Below are 20,857 nucleotides of genomic sequence, written 5' to 3' on the forward strand. Positions count from 1 at the left end.
GAAATATTCACGGAGAACAAATGAGCACTTGGAGAACAGGAATGGCTCCCGGCTGCTGGAAAGGTCCCTCTGCCCAGCCAAACACATCTCTCCAGGGCAGCCAAGGGTGTGTCCCTTGCAGCCAGAGTCTGTCCAGGCCCTTCTGGGCCCAGGAGCTGTGCAGTCTGTCAGCACCCTGGCCATTGGGACATCCACCCGCCCATCCTTGGAATACTTACAGCCAGCATCCTGTGCCAAAAGGGGCTCTTCCACCCCCTGAGCTGAGGAGCTGCCAGGGCCAGTCCTTGCTGCCCTGGCTGGTCCTCAGGTGTCCTCGCCCCTGGCAACCCCTTGAGGGTCTCAGCCTGTCTCCAGTGCCTCAGGTGATGGGGAAACTCCAGGGTGGCCAAAGAGGCGCCGCGCACACTGGGCCCAGAGATTGCAAACCATCCGGCCCTGCAGCAGCCGAGGGCTCTTTCCCAAGGCCCCCCTTGCATCTGCTAAAGCAGCCAGTTGTGCAAAGCGCAACAGCTGCAGCAGTTGTGAAAGGTGGCTGGCCGTTTCCAGCTGCTCTCACCAGTCAGGCCTCCCACCCCGCTCAGCCAGCCAGCATCTACCCTGCTTCTCCTAGGCTTGCCTACCTGTCAGGCCAATGGGCATCCTAGCAATAAAGCTGGACACACACATCATGTGAGACCATAGTTTACTCTGGATACACAACTGAGTTCCTGTAATCCCAGAACAACCCATCATGACTGGGGTCACGTGAGACACCCAGCACAAAGCAGCTGCATCAGGTGTGAGTGCAAAGGGTCGGCCTGGTTGGATGTCTCTAAACAGGCTCTGCTGAGCTGCCAAGGGCTGCCCGCATTCCCCTGGGCACAGCTCTTTGGAACTGGGGGCAGCCCCCTTGGTCCTCAAACTCCCCATCACTGCTTTGGATGGGAACCTTTATAACTGCCTGGGAAGAGCAATCGGGGCTCTTCCCCCCTATCCCCAATTCACTCACCACTTCTGCCTCCACTGACCCCAAGGACAGACCCACCTCCCCTTTGTCTTCCAAGGCTCCTGTTCCAGTTGCTCTGCGGTCCCACCCCAGCCAGCTTCTTGCATGGCCCTCGGCAATCCTCCGGCTCAGCATGTTTTCCACATTCCATTCTAAAACTGGGAGAACATTTCAACCCAATTTTAAAATCTTCAGTGACAGTTTGTTCTATAATTGAGAAGTCACTGGGCAAGCCCAGGATTGGCTCATCACTTTGGGCAAGGGGCAGCAAATCTTCAGCTAAAATCCAACTGGTAAAAGTTCTCGGCAAACCTGCATGCTTAGCAAGTTCAACCTGTTGACCCTCCAAGAGTTGAGCAATGGTGTTGTGGGAAGGGAGGAAACGCAAGCCCTGCGCAACAGCTTCTGCGGCTTTGATGAGCCAAGACCTGCGGGGGCTTCCAAGGGTGGAGTCAGCAGCACTCAGAGCATCCTCTCCACCCCCACCAGGGCAGGGCCCTTGCATCACTGAAGCCAAGTGCCTGGGGAGGGGGGTGGAGGCATCTCGCTTCTCCCCTTAATACCTGACGCACTTTCAAACCGAGGAAGAAGCTGGATGCACCAGCGCTCAGAGGGAGTCTAGACTCTGCCAAGCCACCTTTAGACTCAATTCAAGGTAGGGACCTTCTTAATGGAGGCCTTCAAAGCTCCCTGGCTCTGCCCTTGGGGGAGGGAATGGCCGTTTCTCACTTCTTGCTCCCTCTTCCTTGGGGTCCCTTCAAGGAAATGAACTGCTGGCTGGACTGGCGCAAAGCTTTTGGAGCTCACAGCGACAAAACCTTGGAGCCATTGGGCAATACCCAGCAGCTGGGATGCTCTAATGAAGAATAAAGTCCCTCACAGAAGGGGAAAATAACCCTCTAACACCCCCGGTAGCCACTCCGCCTCATCCACACCCCTCTTCTCTTCCCCCCCCCCTCCGGTTCAGGCAGCAGCATGAAACTAGCAGCTGCCCTCCCCGGGCTGGCCTTGATGCTCCCTGCAGCAGCAGCAGCCCTGCAAATCTGCACCTTCAACATCCAGAGTTTTGGAGACACCAAACTGTCGGACCGGAGCGTTTCCAAAATTATTGTGAAGGTGAGGGCGGGTAACAGTGGTCAGATGGCAGGCCAGCTTAGAAGCAGAGGAAGGTGACTTGTCAGTAACCACTAGGCATCAAAGTCAAGAGCAGAAGCGTCCCTGCTCAGAGGCATTGGTGCTAAAAAGCATGTTGGGAAGAAGGACCCTGCCAGAGCTCCGCCTGTGGGGGCCGCTGGCTCCCATCTGGCTAGAGGGCCCTTCTGCCCACCTTCCCGTGCCAGCACCTGCCATTCACATCAAAGCTGTGAATTAAAGGAATTACTTTAAATTGGTTACATTACATACAGCTACAGAAGAGATGGGAAGAAGATCGCAGGGTCGGTTTTATGGATAAAGAAGTGGAACTGATTAAGCAGATAAAAGAGACTGGTCCAAAACAAGTTAAAAGAATATATAATGTATTGTTAGAAAGAGACTCAGAAAGTGAATTGGTTAAGGATTGTATGATTAAATGGGCTCAGAATTTTGGTGAAGTGGTTATGTTGGAAACGTGGGAAAAAATATGGGTTCAGAATGTTAAATTTACACAGTCACAGAATTTAAGGGAGAATTTTTATAAAATGTTTTACAGATGGTATTTAGATCCTAAAAAATTATCATGCATGTACCCAAATGTTCAACCAAAATGTTGGAGATGCGGGTGTCTAGATGCTACCTTTTTTCATGTATGGTGGACTTGTAACAAGGTTAAAGCTTTTTGGATAAAAATATGGTGGGTTATGCAGAATGTATTTAAGAAAAGAATACAATTTACTTCGCAAATGTTTTTATTGGGTATAGCTAAGGATTTTACCAAAGGGGAAACAAAATTGGCCTTGTATATGGTAACAGCAGCTAGGTTGTTGATTGCGCAACATTGGAAAAAAGATTTTTTACCGACAATTGATCAATGGATTCAGAAGGTGGCGGGGTTCGCTGAAATGGCTAAAATTTCAGCTTTCTTAAAAGCTCAGAAACAGGAGGATTACACACAGGAATGGGCAAAATGGATTGATTATATACAGAATAAATACCAGACTAGGAGTTATTATGTAGCCTTTAGGTAAGAATGTTTAGACCGATAGATGATCAGAGTAAATAGTATATGGGATGTTTGGAATTGTTAGAGTGGTATACAGCGGAAGTCAGGGGGGTGGGTTTGTGTGGGAGGTGGGGGAGGGTTAGGGTGGAGGGTGGGGTAATATATATGTATGAATAAATTAGAAGATGGGATTAATAAAACATTGTTATGCTAGGAGAAATTTATATTAAGAGTTATAGATGTTAAATTAGCTTAGAAAATGGGATCAATGTGTTATTATTAATCTAAGAGAAATTTATATTGTGTTTGTTGGGAGGAGAGGGGTTACGAGTAATCTATTTTAAGATGGGGGGAGAGGAGGGGGCAAAGTATTTGGTATAATATTTGAAAGTGAATTTTTGTGGGGGGGTTGGGGGGGTATAGCATTTGTATGAGATTTATATTGTATGGCGGGGGGGTGAAAAGGGGGAAAAATTGTTTGTACAAAACTCTTTTAATAAAAAAAAGGAGGGAGGGGCCCAGGGGGGGCTTCCCCCCAAGCAGGGCCTCTGGTGGGGCCTCCGTGGTCAGAGACAGAAAACCCCCAGGTGGTTTTAGGGTAAATGATTGTCATGTAACTGCCCCGAAGTGCCTCAGGAGGAGATGGACAGCGAACACATTTTATAAAACAATTGACACAGGCCAAAAAAAAAAAAGCTGTGTTCGCCCATTTCAGATCCTGTCCCGCTACGACCTTGTCCTGGTACAAGAGGTGAGGGATGCTGATCTCAGCGCAGTCCAAGAACTGCTGGAGCGACTCAACAGGTAACCAAGCAGCGAGGAGTCAACAGGGCTGGGAGTGAGGCTCGTGGCTGGTTTTCTCCCTTGCCAAATGCACTCCCGGGGGCAAAATAGGGCCCGCCTGGTTTACGCACCAAGGACTAAACAGGAGGAACTCTGGGCAGTTTGTGATCCCCGCCCAGGCTTGGAAAAAACACCCAAAATGCTAAAAGGACCAGCCTGAGATGGATGGGTTGCTTGGTTGCCCTGTTCAGACCACGACCCTGGGGTTGCTGTACCCTGGTTCTTCTCTTGCAGGGCCTCCAAGCACTCCTATGACTACGTGGCCAGCGAGACGTTGGGCCGGGAGAACTACAAAGAGGCGTATCTCTTCCTGTACAGGTAGGACTTGCAGGTGCCCTTCTCAGAAAGCGAGCTGGGCGAATGAAGGATCATTTAATCCGCATAATTCTCCTTGTGGGAGCCGGCTCCTTTCCCACTCCTCCTCCTTTCACTGCCTTGGCTTCCCTTCCAGGACACAGAGCTTCTTTCTCATGGACCAGTACCAGTATCCCAACCCCGACAGCACCTTCAGCAGGCCTCCGTTCATCACGAGGTTTGCTGCTTCTAGCTCAAGTGAGTGAAGCCAAAGGCTGGGCTAGGTTCATACCAGATTAAGAACAGGTGCTTCCTGCAGTCCAAGCCAGAACAAATCTGATTAAGGAAGGAATGCTCTGGGGAAGCAGGCAGGAGGCCGAGGTCCACATGGCAGCCCCTTCCCAGAGCAGCCATTCTTATTCCTTTCCTAGAGGCTTCAGGGCACCGATCCCCTTCTCTCCTGGGGATAATCATGTGACCAGGGCCGTTTGGGGCACTGACTTGGTTCTTTTGCAGAAAAGGAGCTGGTGCTGGTGCCCCTTCATACCCCCCCCAGTGAGGCTGTGGCAGAAATCGATGCGCTCTATGACGTCTATCTGAAGATCATTGACAAGTGGCAGACTGATGTAAGCAGCTGGGCCCTGCCGCTCGCCGTATGCATTGCATGCAGGGAAGCCATTCTTCAGGATACTTTCTGGCCCATGCAGAGGCTTCCGATGGATCCGCTCACCTGCTTTCTCCAAACTGGCCTCCTCCAGAAGTGCAGGGAGTCACCGTCACCCTCTGGAGGACGCCAGGAGGAAGGAAGTTGGGTGTCAGTGTTGCAACAAAAATAGCATCAGCCTTTACTGTTGCAACTGCAGGGTTGGGAAAGGGCGAGAGGTGGGCTGTTAATCAGAGCAGCAAGCTGGGCACCCAAAGAGGCAGGGAGAGCGCCACCTGGCGAGATCCAGGAAACACACAAGGAGTCAATCTCCACGCCTTTCCCATAACCTGTTGCTTGGCAGAACATCATGTTCCTGGGGGATTTTAATGCCGATTGCAGCTACGTGGGAAAGAAAGACTGGAGCTCCATCCGTCTGCGCACTAGCGAGGTTTTCCATTGGCTCATCTCAGATGACACAGACACCACCGTGGGCAACTCCGACTGTGCCTACGACAGGTGAGGGGGGCAGCAGCCTTCACAAATGCTGAAGGCAACAGCCGGGCACCGGAGCCTAATTGTCCCTGGACTCCCCTCCCTTTCCCCTCTGGTTCCCCAGAGACCCCCTTGCAAAGGGGCACATCCCCAAGGAAAGCTCTCCTTCACTAGCGTCCTATTTGTGCTTTTAGGATTGTTGTGAGTGGCTCGAAACTAAGGAAGTGGATTGTGCCCAACTCCGCCAAAGTGTTTGACTTCCAGAGGGCATTCAAGCTGAGCCAAGAGGAGGTAAAATTTCACCCTAGAAGCCCTGACCAGTTGTCTAGCATTCTAACTTAAGGCCTAGAAAGCTGCCAATCTACAACTAAAGACTATTAATTAAAAATATTCCCTGCCTTCTGTATATTTCAGATCCCAGACAGAGAACAATAAACGTTAAAGGATGCCAGTGATTTGAAGTGTGTAATCACACTCACCCTGGTATCCATCTCCTGAGTGGGTGGGTGGGGGTCACAAAAGCTCTTTTTGCACTTCTACCCAATGTAGATCCCTCAGATCAGGGATGTAGTCAGCCCTTGGGTGTAGCTCCATGCCCTGAATCACGCAAGCAGCCCCTCTAGTGATTTCAGTTCTGCCCCACATCCCTTTTGTGCTTGTCATAAGCACCTCAGGACTGCTCCCGGGGGCAACTTGGCCATTCAGAGCTAGGCACACCAGCGTCTCCAAGCAGCTGGGCAGCCAAGCTCCTAATGCTGAGCTCAGAGGGCCTCTGTCTGCTGTCCCAGAGCCCCAGGCAGCCTCCTTAAACTATCCAAGGGGCGCCCTGACCTCTCCTGCTTTCTCCTTTTCGCAGGCTCTGGCTGTTAGTGATCATTTCCCCGTGGAAGTGGAGCTGACGTCCCCCTGAAGCTCTCTGTTGCCAGGCTGCTCAGGTGGGGCGAGAGGGATGCAGGGCTTCTTGCTACAGCCCCCACAAACCGGGACGGGTTTCCCTCCAGCCAACTGGGCAGGCCTTGTCCAAATGGGGAAGGCCGCGGTGTGGTCTTGTAACAGGTGGAGATATACAGCACAAATCCTTAGATGGCTACAAAGGTCTTTTGAGAACTCTTGAGACCCTAACACTCATTAACTTACCTCATGTAATGATGGGTTGTGCAACTATGCCTGCAGCTCTTGGACAAACTGTGTGATAAAAAAATACTAACTCAGCAAAACAGTTGAGTTCCATTTTTTAAGAGGCAGAGCCGTCCATTCAGAACACAGCAGAACTCAAAGGATTTCTGCTCAGGGCATGGAGTAAAGGATAGTCACCTGGTAAGCTTTAAAAGCCATTCAAGCTGCTTGGGGAAGGCCAACACTGCTCCTCCAGGGGCTGCAACTGATGAGAACAATCCCCATCCAAATAAAGCAGCTTGAGCTGCTCTTGAGAACATGCAGGTCACTCCCTAAGGAGAAACTGCTTTAGAGAATCAATCCCAGATCTGGATTCCCCGCAGACTGGAAAAAAAGAGACCAGTCAAATAGAAAATCACACGCATAAAAAAAACTTGGAGAGTTTCTAGCAGTGGCCATCTACATCTACACCCTTTTACTCACACAACCAGACACCCCAATGGGTGCCGCCCCAGGAGCACCTCACAGCAGCTCCAATCCTCTGAAGCAGTTCGGCTTCTGTAGCGGGGGAGGGGGTGGGGGTGGAGGGGAGGGCGCTGGAAAAGGCAGCCCAGATAAAGCCCACAAAGGCAGTCAAGCGGAAGTGATGGGGTGGCCAGAGCAGCCGTGGTAGCCTCGCTTGCCTGGTGTAAAGCGGTTCAGAGGCATCCCCACCAGCAACGAATAAACAGTCTCTCTGCTGTAAGCATTTATTGACAACTGGCATTCTGCCTGTTTCTTAGGAAGACCAAAAGATAAGCAGCCCCGGGTGGCTCAGCTGCCTCCCCACAACCATTTCCAACCTTAGCCACCCGCTGAGCCCTGCAGTCCAAACTCCAGCAACAAACTAGGCAAAGGCCACTAAAGTCAGGCACACCACACGTTCAGTCTGCTGAGGACAGAATGGGGCAACTGCCAGGCTGAGCCTTCAAGTTCTGACGAGAGGAAAGGCTCCCCCGCCTCCCTCAGGCCCTCTTCTGTTTCAACATCTCCATATACTTCTGGAGAGACTTCTGAATAGCATCCCTGGAAATAAAGCGCACAAAGTCCTGGATGTCAGCCTCACGGTGCATCAGCATATGGTCGAGCACTTGCTTCCGGAGGGCGGACTTGGAGAGCTGTCGGGCGTGATCTAGGCACAAGGATGGGAAGAGTAATGAACAGAAGGGCTCCCCGAGGCAATTAGGCTCTCCCTAGGCCCAAGCAGGGAGTGGGCTGACCACGAGTCCCGGCCTCAAGCAGGAGACTGGGCCTGGGGGTCCCACCTGGAATGGCCAGCCACTGGGCCATGACTTCTGCAGCTCTGGCTTGGATCTTCTCTTCAGGCATTATCTCATCCACCAGGCCAATTTTGAGGGCTTCTTGTGGAGAATACATGAGTCCCAGCTGGAGAGAGCGCTCGGTGGCCCTATGGCCAACAGTGTTCAACAAAGAATCCTTGAACCTGGGTGCAAAAGAGACATTCAAACAGAAAGCTACTGGAGCCAAACCGAAGCTGGCCTGGCCTGAAAAGGGCTTGACAAGAGCCCTGAAAGTTCCTGCTGTTTGCACAGCTTCCTCCACACCTCACCAAAAAGGGGCCACTATGCCCAATCTCGTCTCATTCAGACCAATGCTGTACTTCGGATTGTCAGCCATGATCCGGTAGTCACAGGACAAGGCCATGAGGCAGCCTCCCGCGGGGCTCGAACCCTGCGGGGAAGAGAGCTGCGTCGGCCCACAAGCGACCCTGGGGGGCGGGGCGGGGGTCCCGGCTTCACCATTCCTCCCCCCTCCCTTTCTAGCCTCCCCCCAGGCCCGAGTGCCTCGGAAGGGGGGAGGAGAGCGCAGTGGCTGCGGAGCATTGCGGGTAGCCCAAACGGAGCAGCGGGGAAACCCTGGGGGGGGGGCGCAACGGCCCCGGGCAGGCAGGGCTTTCCCGCTCGGGGGGGGGGGCGGCCAGCGGGGTCTTCCTGCAGCTCGGGGAGCCAGTCCGGCGGGGGCGGCTTACGTTGACAGCGGCCACGGTGGCCAGGCGGCTGCCGTAGAGGAGGATCCAGAGCTCCTGCACGGCCCTCCAGAACTCGCCCAGGCGCTCCTCGCTCCGCCCGCACATCTCCGTGATGTCCAACCCGGCCGAGAAGATCCCGGGGACGGCCTGCGGGGAAAGCGCCAGGCTCTTGCTCTCGCTCGGCCTCCCCCGATGCCCCGATGCCCCGCCCGACCTACCGAGGTGAGGACGAGGCCGCGACAGGCCCGGCGGTCCTCCAGCTTCTGCAGAGCCAGACACAGTTCGGTCAGCATCGCCAGGCTCAGCCCGTTCACCGGCGGCTGCTGCAGCCGCACCACCGCCACGCCTGCGGGGAAGGGCCGGTCAGAGGCCGCGCAGACCCTTCGCCCCCGCCGCCGCCGCCGTCGCCCCCCGCCGTACCCACCCGCGCGCTCGTCCAGCTCCACCAGCACCGGGCTGGCCCCGCTCATCCGGCGCCTCTGCCCGGCAGGGAAGGCCAGGCGAGTCAGCGGGCACCGAAGAGCCCCGCCCTCCCGCCCCGCCAGCCGCCCCGCCAGCCGCCCGGCCGCCGCCATCGCCATCGCCGCCATCTTGCTCGGGAGGGAGGGGTGCTGAGCCCTCCGCCCTCCGGACAGCCCTCCCAAAAGACGGGCGGCCGCGGCTTCGCGGGCCCTCCTGAGCATGCGCGGAACGCGACGCTCTCCGGTCACGTGCCCCAGACGCGCCTGCGCGCCGGGTCGCAGCGTTTGTTTCCGGAAGTGCTGGCGCGGCCTTGTGGGGGGCGAGCCGGCGCCAGGCGGGATGGAGATCACCCGGGGCAGTGAGTGGCGGGCGGGGGCGGGGGGGGGCGGGGGGGGGGCGGCCCTCGTTCTGACCCTCGCTCTGTCCGCAGATTTCAAGAGCGCGCTGGGCACCGTCTACGCGGCCGTGGAGGACGCCGATTTCCTGGCCATCGACGGGGAGTTTTCAGGTATCGCGGCCGAGCCCCTCCCCCCCCCTCTCGGCCCACGAGCCCCCTCGCCCCGGCCGAGGCCTCAGGACTTGCTCTGCTTGCAGGCATCAGCGACGGGCCGTCAGTGAGCGCGCTGACCAACGGCTTCGACACGCCCGAGGAGCGGTACCAGAAGCTGCGGAAGGTGAGCCGGCGGGCTCTGGGCCGGGGCCGGGGCAGCCTCGCTCGAGCCCCTCCACTGCCCCCGCTGTAAAACCTCTGGCCGCCGTGCCTCCCCTCCCCCAAACCCCAGTTTCTCTGAATCAATCACCGGTTGCTTAGAATTTCTGTGGGTTTTTTTTCCCCCACCCAGCATTCCATGGATTTCTTGCTGTTCCAGTTTGGCCTATGCACTTTTAAGTACGATCACACAGAATCTAAGTATGTCCTTTTGGTGGTTTTTAAAATTAAGTGTGCTGGCGTGCATAACTTGTAAGCTGATTTTCATCTGTGTTTTCTTTTAGGTATATTATAAAATCATTTAACTTCTATATTTTCCCCAAACCTTTGAACAGAACATCACCAGATGTCAAGTTTGTCTGTCAGGTATATATGTATTTTCCCCCTCTGATTCCAAAATAATAGAGAATCCAAAGCAAAATCTTCCACTACCAATCTTACACAAATGCACTGCTGCGAGAATTGCATGTTTTATTTATCGTTAGGAAGGTTGAATATAAATTATTAAAACGAAGTTTTTTGTTAAAGTCAGAAGGATTTTGTCAAAGTTTCATAAACGTGAAGTGGCTGCAGAGTAAAGTATTTTTTTCTTTGTACTATCAGTACTTCTAGCCTGATGTTGGAGAAAAGGAAGGTAAATTGCCTGGAAGCTTCCTTGGGTCAAGGCCAGCAGTTTGAATTGTAACTGGGAGATTGTAATTGTATTGCTTTGTCAAATGAATAAAATATATATAGTCCACCATGAATTGGCATTTTAGTAATGAAAATTAATTTCATTAGATTGAAATAATTTGTAGAATCATCTATAAACTGTTTTCCTGTTGTTTTTTTCAGAGCTCAAGTATAGATTTTTTAGCAAACCAGGGATTTGATTTTAATAAAGTTTTTCGAAACGGTAAGCATTTTGTAAATATTTTAAAAGTAACTTTGCATTTCTATAGCTGTAGCTTCAACCTCTTTCTTTCCAATATTGTGTAATCTGATCATGAAGAAAGAAAGTCCTGTTTCTGTAATTGTTTGTGGTTAAAGTTTAATTCCCATCACTGAGAATTCTCTCCTACCAAGAGAGTTAAAAGTGCTACTACAATGCATCTGGAGGAAACCAGGATAGGAAAGGATGACTAGATGCCCAGATGTTTAAATTGGAGCAGTTTTAAAACAGAACTTCATCTGAGTCCACCCACCCACTCATCCCCATCTCCCCCTCGTTTTTCTAAGGTATCCCTTACTTAAATCAAGAAGAAGAAAGACAGTTACGGGAGCAATATGATGAGAAGCGCTCTCAAGCCAATGGGCTGGGGGGCTTGGCATATATGTCACCTGGTGCTGCCAAGCCTCCATCAGCGGTTCCTGAGGATCAGAAGAAGTTCATCGAGAAAGTTGTGTAAGTGAATATACAGTCTCTGCTTGGAGAAGAACTCAGAACCCCACTGGTAATTGTTGCATTTAGATTTTCAATTATTTCCTGGGCCAGACAAAGTTTTGACAGGAAGAGGATCCTCCTCCTGTTGCTGTCTGACAGGTTGGAGATTTTCAGCTTTTCTCATGCAGTAAAGGAGGCTAATGGAGGCTGATCACCTGAGTACATTACTCTGGAGCACTTTCAGCTACAGAGGCCTGGCTTTCCGCATGATCAGGATGTGGGGGTTTTAACTAGGTTCAGGGCCTTCGCCACAAGAGGCCCGTCCATCTGCATCTGCCTGCCTAGAATCCATTGGGTTTTTTTTTTTGTTTTTGCTGATGCTGCATTTGTGGGGATTCAATTACGTTGGTTCCTTCCTCATTGTTTTACCCACTCACCCCATTTACTTTGAATTTCTGAAAATACTGACTTAAATAGTGATTTGCGATAATGTACACAGTGTGGATCCATTAATAGTAAAACCTGCCAGCTCTCCCATTTTGGAGAACACGAGCCATTGTGCACTAGCAGCGGGACGGTGGTTCTGCCTCGCTTGGGCTGGCACTCTGCTGGTTGCAGACAGCACTCCCCATTGTGGGAAGAGGCCAGCCAGAAAGAAGACACCTTCTGCTTCTCTCCCCCTTTTCAGAGAAAAGATAGAAGATCTCCTGCAAAATGAAGGAAACACCACCGTGCAGCTGGAGCCTTGCACAGGGTTTGTTCCTCCGGGTCTTGGGCAGAGCATTGAGTAGATGAGGTTGGCCGGGCAGCAACGAGGAGGGGAGGTGGCAACCTTGATCTCTTTCTCTACCTCTCTGTAGATTTCAGAGGAAACTAATCTACCAGACGCTGAGCTGGAAGTGAGTAGTGCTGGTTGCTTCAAGGAGAAGTAGCTGAAGCAGCCTTCTCTGCATCTGGGGAGCCACAGCTGGGAGTGCTGCATTCCTTAGAGGGCGAGCTCCCTGTCTCCTGGGTGGAGTTGATGCAAAGCTGCTGGCCAGGGCCAAAGAACCAGGCTGTTGAGTCTGCTTTCCCTTGGGGCATTTTTTCCCTTTCTTCACCAAGCATGGAGTTTACACTGATATTTTTGTTTCTGAAGTTATTGCCAAATGTGGCGTTTTATTGATTATTTTCTTTTCTGCAAACCTAGGGAGGATTATTGTTAATTCTTCTTCTTCTTTTTTTCAATTTCACCATAGGTTTCCAAAAGGCATCCATGTTGAAACTGTGGAAACAGAAAAGGTGACTTGTTCTGCATTTTCCATTTTACACCTTGGTAGGACTGGGATTTTCCAGGCATCACTAGGAGAGTTTTGGTGGGCAGATGGCAGCTGCTCCTTTGGTGGCCTGATCAGGGGCCAAGCCCTTACAAAAGAGTGGGATGGCTCATGTATTTGCCTACTACTTCTGAACCTTGGAGCTGAGGAACAATATTTTAAAGTTGCTCTTCCTAGCCTGCTGCCCCTCAGATATGCTGGGGTGGGAACTTGCAGAATTCCCAGCTGGGGAAAACCATGTGAGAAAGTCAGATTGATTCTCCCTCCTCCCCCACCCAGGAATTTGACGCATGTAGCTGTGTAGGAGCGCTCGGTCATTGTGCTCTTGCTTGCTTGTGCCCGCATTAACCTTTGTGGCTCTTAGAAGGAGCGATACATGATCATCAGCAAAGTGGACGAAGAGGAGCGCAAGAGAAGAGAGCAGGAGAAGCAAGCGAGAGAGCAGGCAGGTGCCTCCGATGCCTCTGCTGGGGCAGGGACTGCCCGGCTGGGCTTGTGGAAGCCTCTCAGCTCCAGTGGGAGAGGCTGATTCGCAGGAATGCTGGGCTGAACCAGGCAAAGGACTCACCCTGGGCTTCTCACTTGCAGGAAGAGCTGAAGGATGCGGTGGGGTTTTCCCGAGTTATTCACGCCCTTGCAAATTCGGTATGTTTGTTGCCTTGAAATTGTTAGGAAAAGTATGCATGCCATCGGCAGCTGACGTTAGCCAGGAACATTCTCAAACCCAGCGTAGCAAGAGGGGAGAACATGCTCTGCCTCTGCCTGAGCATTGGGCTGGGTTTCCTCTCTACAGGGCAAGCTCGTGGTCGGACACAACATGTTGTTGGACATCATGCACACCATCCATCAGTTCTACTGCTCCCTCCCCGAGGTTGGTGGATTCTTCCTTGCACTGAGATCTGCTTTTCCTCAACATGCCCTTTGCAGGAAAGTCACCTCCTCCCTACTCACCTGTCTGGGACACACCTGGACTGGTCGTCCTGGGTGGGAGGTGGGCACCAGCACCCATCCTGGGTCTAGTGAGGATGATGCTCCACCTCCCAAGGGCCCCACTAGATTGGTCTGGGATGTCAACAGCTCCCAATGTGCTCCTCCCAGTAGTTGATAGTTAAAGGAGGACTGCTTCCCTCTGCGACATTCCCTCTGCTTTTCCCTGGAAGCTTGCTAGCTTTCTTAACTTCCAAAACTTTCTAATTAGAGTTCTCTTAAATGTAATATCCAACCTTTTCTTTGGCATTGCAGCCTTTGTTTTCCTCAAATAAATTAATTGTGCATTGATGCAGTTTACATCGTCTCTTTTGGTCTCAACAATCTGATTCCTTTTAAATTTCAGGATTTCAGTGAGTTCAAAGAACTAGCAACATGTGTCTTTCCAAGGTGAATGCTTCTGTTTGCTATTATGTAAGAACATAAGCTGGCTCGGTTCAGTAGTCTGTTTTCTCAGTGGCCCTCCAACTATCCAAGGAGCGCCCCCCCCCCCACTCCCTCCAGCAGAGAGAGTCCCTCTGCCATCAAGGCTAAGAGCCATGGATGCCTACAAGCAGCTGTTATCTTACTTAAAATATCGCTATAATCCTCCTCTTATGGAACATTCAAACTTAGGGCCCTGCTGATTCTTCATTGTAACCATCTTATTTCAGGCCTGCCACCCGTGATATGTTTTCCAGAATGTATAACTCGAAAATCTGTTTTACAGGCTATTGGACACTAAATTGATGGCCAGCACTCAGCCATTCAAGGTAGGACATTTGCATTTCTTGATAGCACCTGTTAAAGTAGTATCATTATTAGCAAAGTTAATGAAGTGAAATAAGACTGTTTTGCAACAAAGATAATACTTTGCCATTTTTGCACCCAGTGAACTGCCTTTTCCAGGCCACAGAATCCTGTCCTCAGGAGCTATGGCTGCTTGCCAGAAGGCAAAACCGCTAAGCACAAACGAAAGCTAACCTAAAGCTAATCACCTAAATGCCTGGCTGTTGGGGGTGGGGAGTGCCCTGGAAGGTCCTGAGTGTCACTTTCTGCATTTAGCAGGAGTTCTTGGTACCCCTGACATGGCCAGTCCTACCTGTTGCTCAGTTGGAGCAGTGCTTCTGGCCATCAGAGGCCTTTAGTTGTCTTTGCTAATTCGAGTAAGGCAAGAATAATACTGGTGAGCTTGCCTTGGAAGTGTTTTACATGGGGCTCACAAGTGGATGTATATTTTGGTTAATTCCAAAAGTTTAAGACATTGGTGAAAACATTAGAAGAGATTTCATCATCATCATCTTGCTTTCTTGCTATCAGTTGGTATTGATAATCATGGCCCAAACTGAATTAGTAGACTGTAACACAATGTAAAACTTCTGAGATGGTGCTGGTTTTAAAACTCTCAAACTCTGTTTTGACTTCTAAAAAGACTTTGCAACCACTGTGGTCTTTCCAAGGAGTCCCAAGGTTTTGGGAAACATCCATGTACTGTGTGTGTTTGTGTGTGTGTGTTAGAGAGAGAGAGAGAGAGAGCGCTGACATCAGCTTGCATCAGAGATGCCTCATGCTCTCTTCTCTTCTCAGGAAATCATTAAGAACACATCCCTGGCAGAGTTGGAAAAGCGTTTGAAGGAAACGCCCTTCAGCCCTCCAAGAGTTGGTAAGGCAACAAAGAGCAGCTGAAATCTGGCTTTTAGTAGATGTGGCAAGTGAGCATTTAAAAATGAGCTTTCGCTTTGGTGGAGAGAAATTTATTGGATTCTCTCTAGCTAGCATTTCTATATAATTTTGGTGGGGAATTTAGATTTGGCCTTCAGAAACACACAAAACTAGTAGCACTATTGAACCCGTAGCTGGATGAAAAAGGCTGAAATTAGTGCTACTTTGTCATCAGAGGCAGAATAAAGACATTCTTGAGTCTGCTGGGTGGGGTCAGCAAAACAGTCTCTGGGAGGAAACTGGGCACCTCAAGCAGTCTGCACCCCTGTCTGGACTAAAGTGTTCCTCCTCCCATCCAGGTGACTTTGAGTAAAAGCATCCTTTCCTTCCTCAGAAAGCGCCAAGGGGTTTCCCAGCTACAACACGGCTTCAGAGCAGCTTCATGAAGCTGGTTATGATGCCTACATCACGGGCCTCTGCTTCATCTCCATGGCAAACTTCTTAGGTACCCTAACCTTCTCCCATTGCGCCGCGGCCTCCACTCGGCTCATCGTGGTGATTTTTGTCATATCCTTTACTCATTAGGTTCATTTCTCAGCCCTCCCGCAAATCCTGTTTCTGCCAGTTCAAAGCTGATAGAGCCTTTTTTCAACAAGTGAGTAACAAGCATCCTTGAAAAGCATCCTGCTGTTTTCTGAAATTCTGCTGTGACTTTTTCAGTGAGGTTTGTGTTGTAGTTTAAAGCTTTGGCATTTAGAGCAGCACCAACCTGTTTGCTAGAAAGGTTTTCCTCCCCCCCCCCCCCCCATTTAGTGCAAGCTGCTGCCCTCAACTGAGACCACCAGGGCCCAGCTTCCGAGAGGCTAGCAGCTCCTTGATCTTGCCTGGTAGTTTAGAGGGGCTCTTTTGCTAGCTTTTTATGAAGCTAACTAGATAAGCGGAGACAAAGAAATCTTTTCCTTTTCCTTTGTGCTGATTTATAAGAGTCTAGTATAACATCCAAGTGACTCTCTAACTTTTGCTTCAGATTATTTCTGATGAGGGTGATGGACATTCCATATCTCAATTTGGAAGGACCAGATTGTAAGTGTTTCCCCCCATCTTTAAGAGCGTCAAAATAGTGGGATGCTTCACACCTTTTTGGTTCTGCAGCAGCCTGTGAGAAACATTTTCCTCTTTAGTGGGGATTGAGTTGCAGAAAAAGGAGGAATCCACTGAAGGTTGGCAAGGAGGAAAGGTTGGGTAAACTACGCATGAGCCCATCCAGGTCTGCCTCTGGATTTAAGTCTGCCTTCCCCAGAGGGGTGTTTCTGTGTGGTAGCCCAGTGGGGGAAATCTAGCATGGATCTTGGCTACTTGACTTTGGCTCCTGAGTGTGTCAGGGGTGAATGCAGCAAAAATAAAAATCACTCCTGAAGCTCATATCAGGTTCTTTTGGTTTTGTAGTGCAGCCAAAACGTGATCACGTCCTTTATGTTACCTTTCCCAAAGAGTGGAAGACAAGCGACCTTTACCAGCTCTTTAGTGCTTTTGGTAAGTAGACCCATTCCAGGGACAAATCCTTACAAAAGAGCAGCTGAATTTGGCAGCAGGGCTTCTGGAGGGTTGGCCAAAATGAAAAGCTAAAAGCAAAGGGTCCTTGCATTGGTGGCTAGGGAGCAAATGGGAGTGGGGTTTGTGGGCCCCTTTCAGGCAGGACAGCTCCGCAAGGCCTCCGCCCCTCCCTAGACACGTCCCTGTGGAGGGGGCTGTCGCTCTTCCCTCTGGCCCTCCCTGCTTCAGGGGCATCAGCCTTCTCCCTCCAGGATGAGAGCTGCCCCTCTCCACATGGTGTCATCTTCACTATGCTTGGACAGATCTGATCAGAATAGAGTTTACATTCCCCTTCCAATTTTAGGAAACATTCACGTGTGTTGGATTGACAATACATCAGCATTTGTATCCCTGAGTCAGCCTGAACAGGTACAGATTGGTGAGTACCATAGAACCTTGAAAAGTAGGCTTCGTGGCTGGTTATTTTTACTAAGCATCTGCTAATGGTCTGAATGTTTAAAGAACTTCCCTACGTCTTTAGCCCTTTCTCCGCTATTTGTCTTCTGGAGCCATGGAGTCCGTTAACTTTTCTCTTTCTGGTGGTCTACCGGGTGGGAGTGGCCAAAGGCCAGGAGAGGAAAGGCATGGGACTCAGGCTGCTCTGCCTTTTGGTCTTGGAAAAGGGAAAGTCCTGCAGAGCGTCTTCTCTGAGAGAAGTGAAATCATGGCTCACAGCCTGACAGATGCCTCCAGGTGACTCTTGCAGAAGTGGGGTCAAGGGACGGAGGTGGTTTTTCAGGCAGGCCGGAGCAGAAGGTTGTGCCTGAGGGCCTGCAGAGCCGCTGGGCAGCCTTGGGGGGCAGCTGAGGGGGACCAGTTTTGCGGACTCACCTGGAGACTACCTAGCAGATGGAAGATCGCAGGTTGTGGGGCAGCCAGGAGTACAAGCAAGCACTGAGGCCAGAGAATCCCTTCCATAAGCCTGCACCTCTTCTGCTCCTGCATGGTTCCGGCACAGGAGAGGAAAGAAAAAATGGACGGTTTGAGGAGCTTTGCCTGCTGTGCTGTTTCCTAACAAGCCAGGCTCACTCTTGAAGCAACGGGTGGGTGGGGAGGGAGACCCTTGACTTGGGCCCTGCTCATGTCTAGCCGACCTTCTTTCTTGAATCTACCTCTCTGCCCTGAAGGCTGGGGACAATTAAAAGATACACGAGAGATGCCTCTTACGTTGGGCGAGAGAGTTTCACAGCCCCCCCCCCAACAATTTGTACCTGAGTCCCCGCCCCTCTTGAGCTTTCTGGTGCTTTTTCTAGGAACAGGATATTGGCTTCCTTCACCATCATCCTGGTTAGGCTTCCCTGGATGTAGCCTGAGCCCCTCCCCCCCCTCCAAAGGGCTCCCCCGCCCCCTCCCCGGAAGAGGAAGCGGAGGGGTGTCCCTCCCTTCAGCTCTTTGGGCCGGGAAAATTGGAAGCTGCCCTGGAGAGGATTCCCTTCGGAGTGATTTTGTACTGAACTGTTTCCACAGCTGTTAACACCAGCAAGTATGCTGAAAGTTACCGGATTCAGACTTATGCAGAATATATTGAAAAGAAGCAGGAGGAGAGAAGGCAGGCGAAGAGGAAATGGGCAGAAGACAGTTGGAAGGAGATGGAAGTCAAGCGCTTAAAGACACAGGCCAGCCCCTTCACTCTCCAAAGCCGCTATTATAGCGTTTGCAGGTGAGGCACGTTGGGGCTCCGGCCAGTTCTGCACCAGGCGGGTTTCAGGGGCAGGAGAATGACTCGGTTCGCTAACTCCCGCAGCCGGGAACCAGCACAGCCAGTTCAGCAGAAGAGAGTTCGCCCTGGCTGGGAAAGCACGAAGCCCAGTTGCCTCCTGGGGAGAGTTCAACCTGGGCAAAGGAGTGAGCCAAAAGCCAGGTGCCAGCCTCCCTTCTTCCATTCCGAATTTGAGAGGACAGAGGAATCTGCTCACCTGGATGCCAGATGGTAGCTCAGTTGCCCCATGAGGGATCCAATAGGGCCAGTCCTGTCCTGCTAACAGCCGAAGAGTTTGAAAATACAGGTGAAGAAGCAGTTCTCAGGTGTGCTGCTCCACCAGGATAACATTTTAAGGGCCAGATAGAAATTTGAAGCATTACTATATTGAACTGGCATAAGAAAGATGGCTGCAGTTGGGGCTTAGGCAAAAAGTAAGTGCTGATGGCAGACCTGCCCCTTCCAAGGGGACACAAACATCAGCTTGGATGACTGGGGCCAGTGCAGTGGCCAGTCCGGCTTGAAGAAGAGCCAGGTTAGGCAGCTGTTTTGTGACACAAACCAGGATTGTGCCGGCTAGTAATCAGGATGGCAGGAGAACAGGTTGGTCCTTCGGAAAACAGCTGGAGACGGCCTTAGAGAGGAGGGCAGGGCAGGGCAGGGCAGGATAGTATCCCTCCTCCTTGCTTCAGGATGCTCCCTGGGAACACTTCTGGGAAAGACCCCACAGGCCTTTGGAGGACTAAAATATCTCCCTTTCGGGCTTCTTCCACTATCCCAGTTTTTCAACCCCCAACTCTGTGGGGAAGAGAAGCATGAGCCCCATCCAAGAGGAGAGCATCACAGATGACCTGGAGGAGGTCTCAGTGCAAGAGGTGGACCTGGCCACCCCAGGCCCCTTCCAGGAGCCCCCCGGAGAAGAGAAGAAGCAAGCCAAGAAGCTCAAAAAGGGCAAAAGGGAGCAAACGCTGGATGGTAGGTGGTCTGCGTAGGGTGCTTGATCTGACAGCTGTGGGCGTCCTCGGCCCGTTTGTTGACCGGCAGGCCTGGAGTAAGGGGAAACCACCAGTTTCTGGTTTTCTACGTTATCTGACAACTTTGAACAACTGATGAAAGAACGTGGCAGAGGAGATGGCTGCACCCCAGTTGTCTTTATTTTGCCCAGCATTGGGGTACTCAGAGCACACCAAATGGAGCTGCTGAGGCTGCTCCTATTCAGCCCCATCCTCCGAGTACCCAAGGGAGCTGTGCAGGGGGAGTGAGGGGCAAGATGGTTGCTGACCTGGGAATCATCCAGCCAGCATGGATAGACTTTGGCCTGAGCAGGTTGGGTTTTGTGTTTGTTCAGTTGTGTGGTTGTGTTGTGCTTCTCTAGGGGGGCTCAAGGCCCCTCCCACCAGGCTCTTTGATGTGCCGGACACCTGGTAGCTGCCAAGAAGCACCAATGAAAGAGAGCTTCCCTTCCAAGGAACCGGTGGCGGCCGTGTCCTCCCAAGCCAGCCAGAAGGAAGAGAGGAGGCTGGGGCACAGAGGGGAGGCAGGAGGCGGTTTTGTTTTTTAATCTCTACGAAACAATCACAGTCACTGTTTTTATGTGTGTGCATGCATGTACATGTCCGTTTCCTTGATTATGTGAAGGCCTTTTGCTGTCGTGCGTATTAGATCAAAAGGCCAAACTGTGGGGCTGGACCATCCATTCATATGTACCGTGGCAGAGTCTGTGTGCAGCTTGCTCTGCTGGTCCCCTCCATCCCCTGCAGACATTCAGGCACATTAGTGGCCAGTTGGGCACCTGGCGCTTTCAATCACTTCCTTCCCTGCCATCTTCTGCAGTCATAAAAGTGCATCTTAGTCTCCCCACCCCCACCCCACCCAATTAAAAAGAAACTGTCTGTTTAAGAAATAGGTCTCACTCTTCATATTCAGTTTGAGAACTGGCTTATGTACCTGGAGGGGAGAGAAGCTTCTCAGGCCCCCTTCATCTATGACTAGCATTCTGTATTTAAAGAGGCAAAGATAAACCAGCAGCTTCACCGGCTTTTATTAGTTTGAAAAATCAATCCGCTTTGGTAGATTTCATAAACTTGGTTTGATATTTAACATTTTTGTATCGTGGAATGAAAAATGTTATTTCCATACAGTGAAAAAATTAAAGAATCTTTTTCTTAGGAATCTAACTGTGCTTATGTTTCTACAGCTGGGCTCTTTCTCTTGCGGCCACATAAATCCTCCTCGCCTGGAGTGGCTCTTTGCCTGATAAGCAGCTGACCCGGCTGCAGCAAAGGCCGCCCCACCGATGGGGCTCCTCCTGTGGAAGGCTGATCCTGAAAGGGGGGGGAGGGGGCATAGGAGAAAAAGCCCGACGGCGGAAATGCAGCTGGCACAGCCAAGGGAGGCCATTTTCCTTGGGGAAAGGTAGTCTCCCCATGAGAAACTGCCTGCAGCTCCTCCCCCGAGTTCCTACTTTCCACTTTCTGCTGCTGCTGGCAGAAGGAAAACTGGGAGCCGTTCCTTCCTTTTCCCTGCCTCTTCCGGCGGCTCT

At 51.3% G+C, this 20,857-nt stretch overlaps 3 protein-coding genes across 4 annotated transcripts; 2 read left to right on the plus strand and 1 right to left on the minus strand.

Moving 5' to 3' along the window:
* Positions 1–91: 91 nt before the first annotated feature.
* Positions 92–7,109, plus strand: LOC309398576 (deoxyribonuclease-1-like 2). Its single transcript, XM_081965586.1, has 9 exons — positions 92–1,640; positions 1,953–2,101; positions 3,841–3,929; positions 4,203–4,286; positions 4,420–4,520; positions 4,779–4,888; positions 5,270–5,424; positions 5,595–5,691; positions 6,257–7,109. Exons 2-9 carry the CDS (start codon positions 1,961–1,963, stop codon positions 6,308–6,310), a joined length of 831 nt encoding a protein of 276 aa, XP_081821712.1. The 5' UTR covers positions 92–1,640; positions 1,953–1,960; the 3' UTR covers positions 6,311–7,109.
* A 142-nt stretch (positions 7,110–7,251) lies between these two features.
* On the minus strand, positions 7,252–9,126 carry ECI1 (enoyl-CoA delta isomerase 1; the record flags this gene model as incomplete). The annotated part of the gene is made up of 6 exons (XM_081965484.1): positions 7,252–7,687; positions 7,821–7,999; positions 8,126–8,247; positions 8,546–8,692; positions 8,764–8,891; positions 8,970–9,126. 6 exons carry the CDS (start codon positions 9,124–9,126, stop codon positions 7,521–7,523), a joined length of 900 nt encoding a protein of 299 aa, XP_081821610.1. The 3' UTR covers positions 7,252–7,520.
* Positions 9,127–9,238: 112 nt separating this feature from the next.
* Positions 9,239–20,186, plus strand: PARN (poly(A)-specific ribonuclease). 2 transcript variants are annotated; one of them, XM_081965582.1, is made up of 24 exons: positions 9,239–9,365; positions 9,438–9,515; positions 9,602–9,681; positions 9,850–9,917; positions 10,001–10,082; positions 10,551–10,611; positions 10,935–11,100; positions 11,768–11,833; positions 11,940–11,978; positions 12,318–12,360; positions 12,760–12,844; positions 12,988–13,040; positions 13,189–13,266; positions 13,729–13,772; positions 14,092–14,134; positions 14,949–15,024; positions 15,418–15,528; positions 15,609–15,678; positions 16,051–16,106; positions 16,470–16,556; positions 16,921–16,995; positions 18,084–18,276; positions 19,097–19,290; positions 19,691–20,186. In XM_081965582.1, exons 1-24 carry the CDS (start codon positions 9,347–9,349, stop codon positions 19,741–19,743), a joined length of 1,920 nt encoding a protein of 639 aa, XP_081821708.1. In that variant the 5' UTR covers positions 9,239–9,346; the 3' UTR covers positions 19,744–20,186. The 2 variants fall into 2 exon arrangements, with proteins under 2 accessions (XP_081821708.1, XP_081821709.1); XM_081965583.1 differs by having other exon boundaries at positions 12,763–12,844.
* Positions 20,187–20,857: the final 671 nt, after the last annotated feature.

The sequence above is a fragment of the Natrix helvetica genome, assembly GCF_964273705.1.
Source record: "Natrix helvetica genome assembly, chromosome: 13".
Lineage (NCBI taxonomy): Eukaryota > Metazoa > Chordata > Lepidosauria > Squamata > Natricidae > Natrix > Natrix helvetica.

Bases quoted from the DNA above. Each gene is read 5' to 3' on its own strand.
- PARN (XM_081965582.1), top strand. The intron at 11,979-12,317 runs GTGAGTAGTGCT...ATTTCACCATAG, and splicing joins TACCAGACGCTGAGCTGGAA to GTTTCCAAAAGGCATCCATG. The intron at 18,277-19,096 runs GTGAGGCACGTT...CCACTATCCCAG, and splicing joins CGCTATTATAGCGTTTGCAG to TTTTTCAACCCCCAACTCTG.
- LOC309398576 (XM_081965586.1), top strand. From the start codon at position 1,961: ATGAAACTAGCAGCTGCCCTCCCCGGGCTGGCCTTGATGCTCCCTGCA. The intron at 4,889-5,269 runs GTAAGCAGCTGG...GTTGCTTGGCAG, and splicing joins TTGACAAGTGGCAGACTGAT to AACATCATGTTCCTGGGGGA. The intron at 5,692-6,256 runs GTAAAATTTCAC...TCCTTTTCGCAG, and splicing joins TCAAGCTGAGCCAAGAGGAG to GCTCTGGCTGTTAGTGATCA.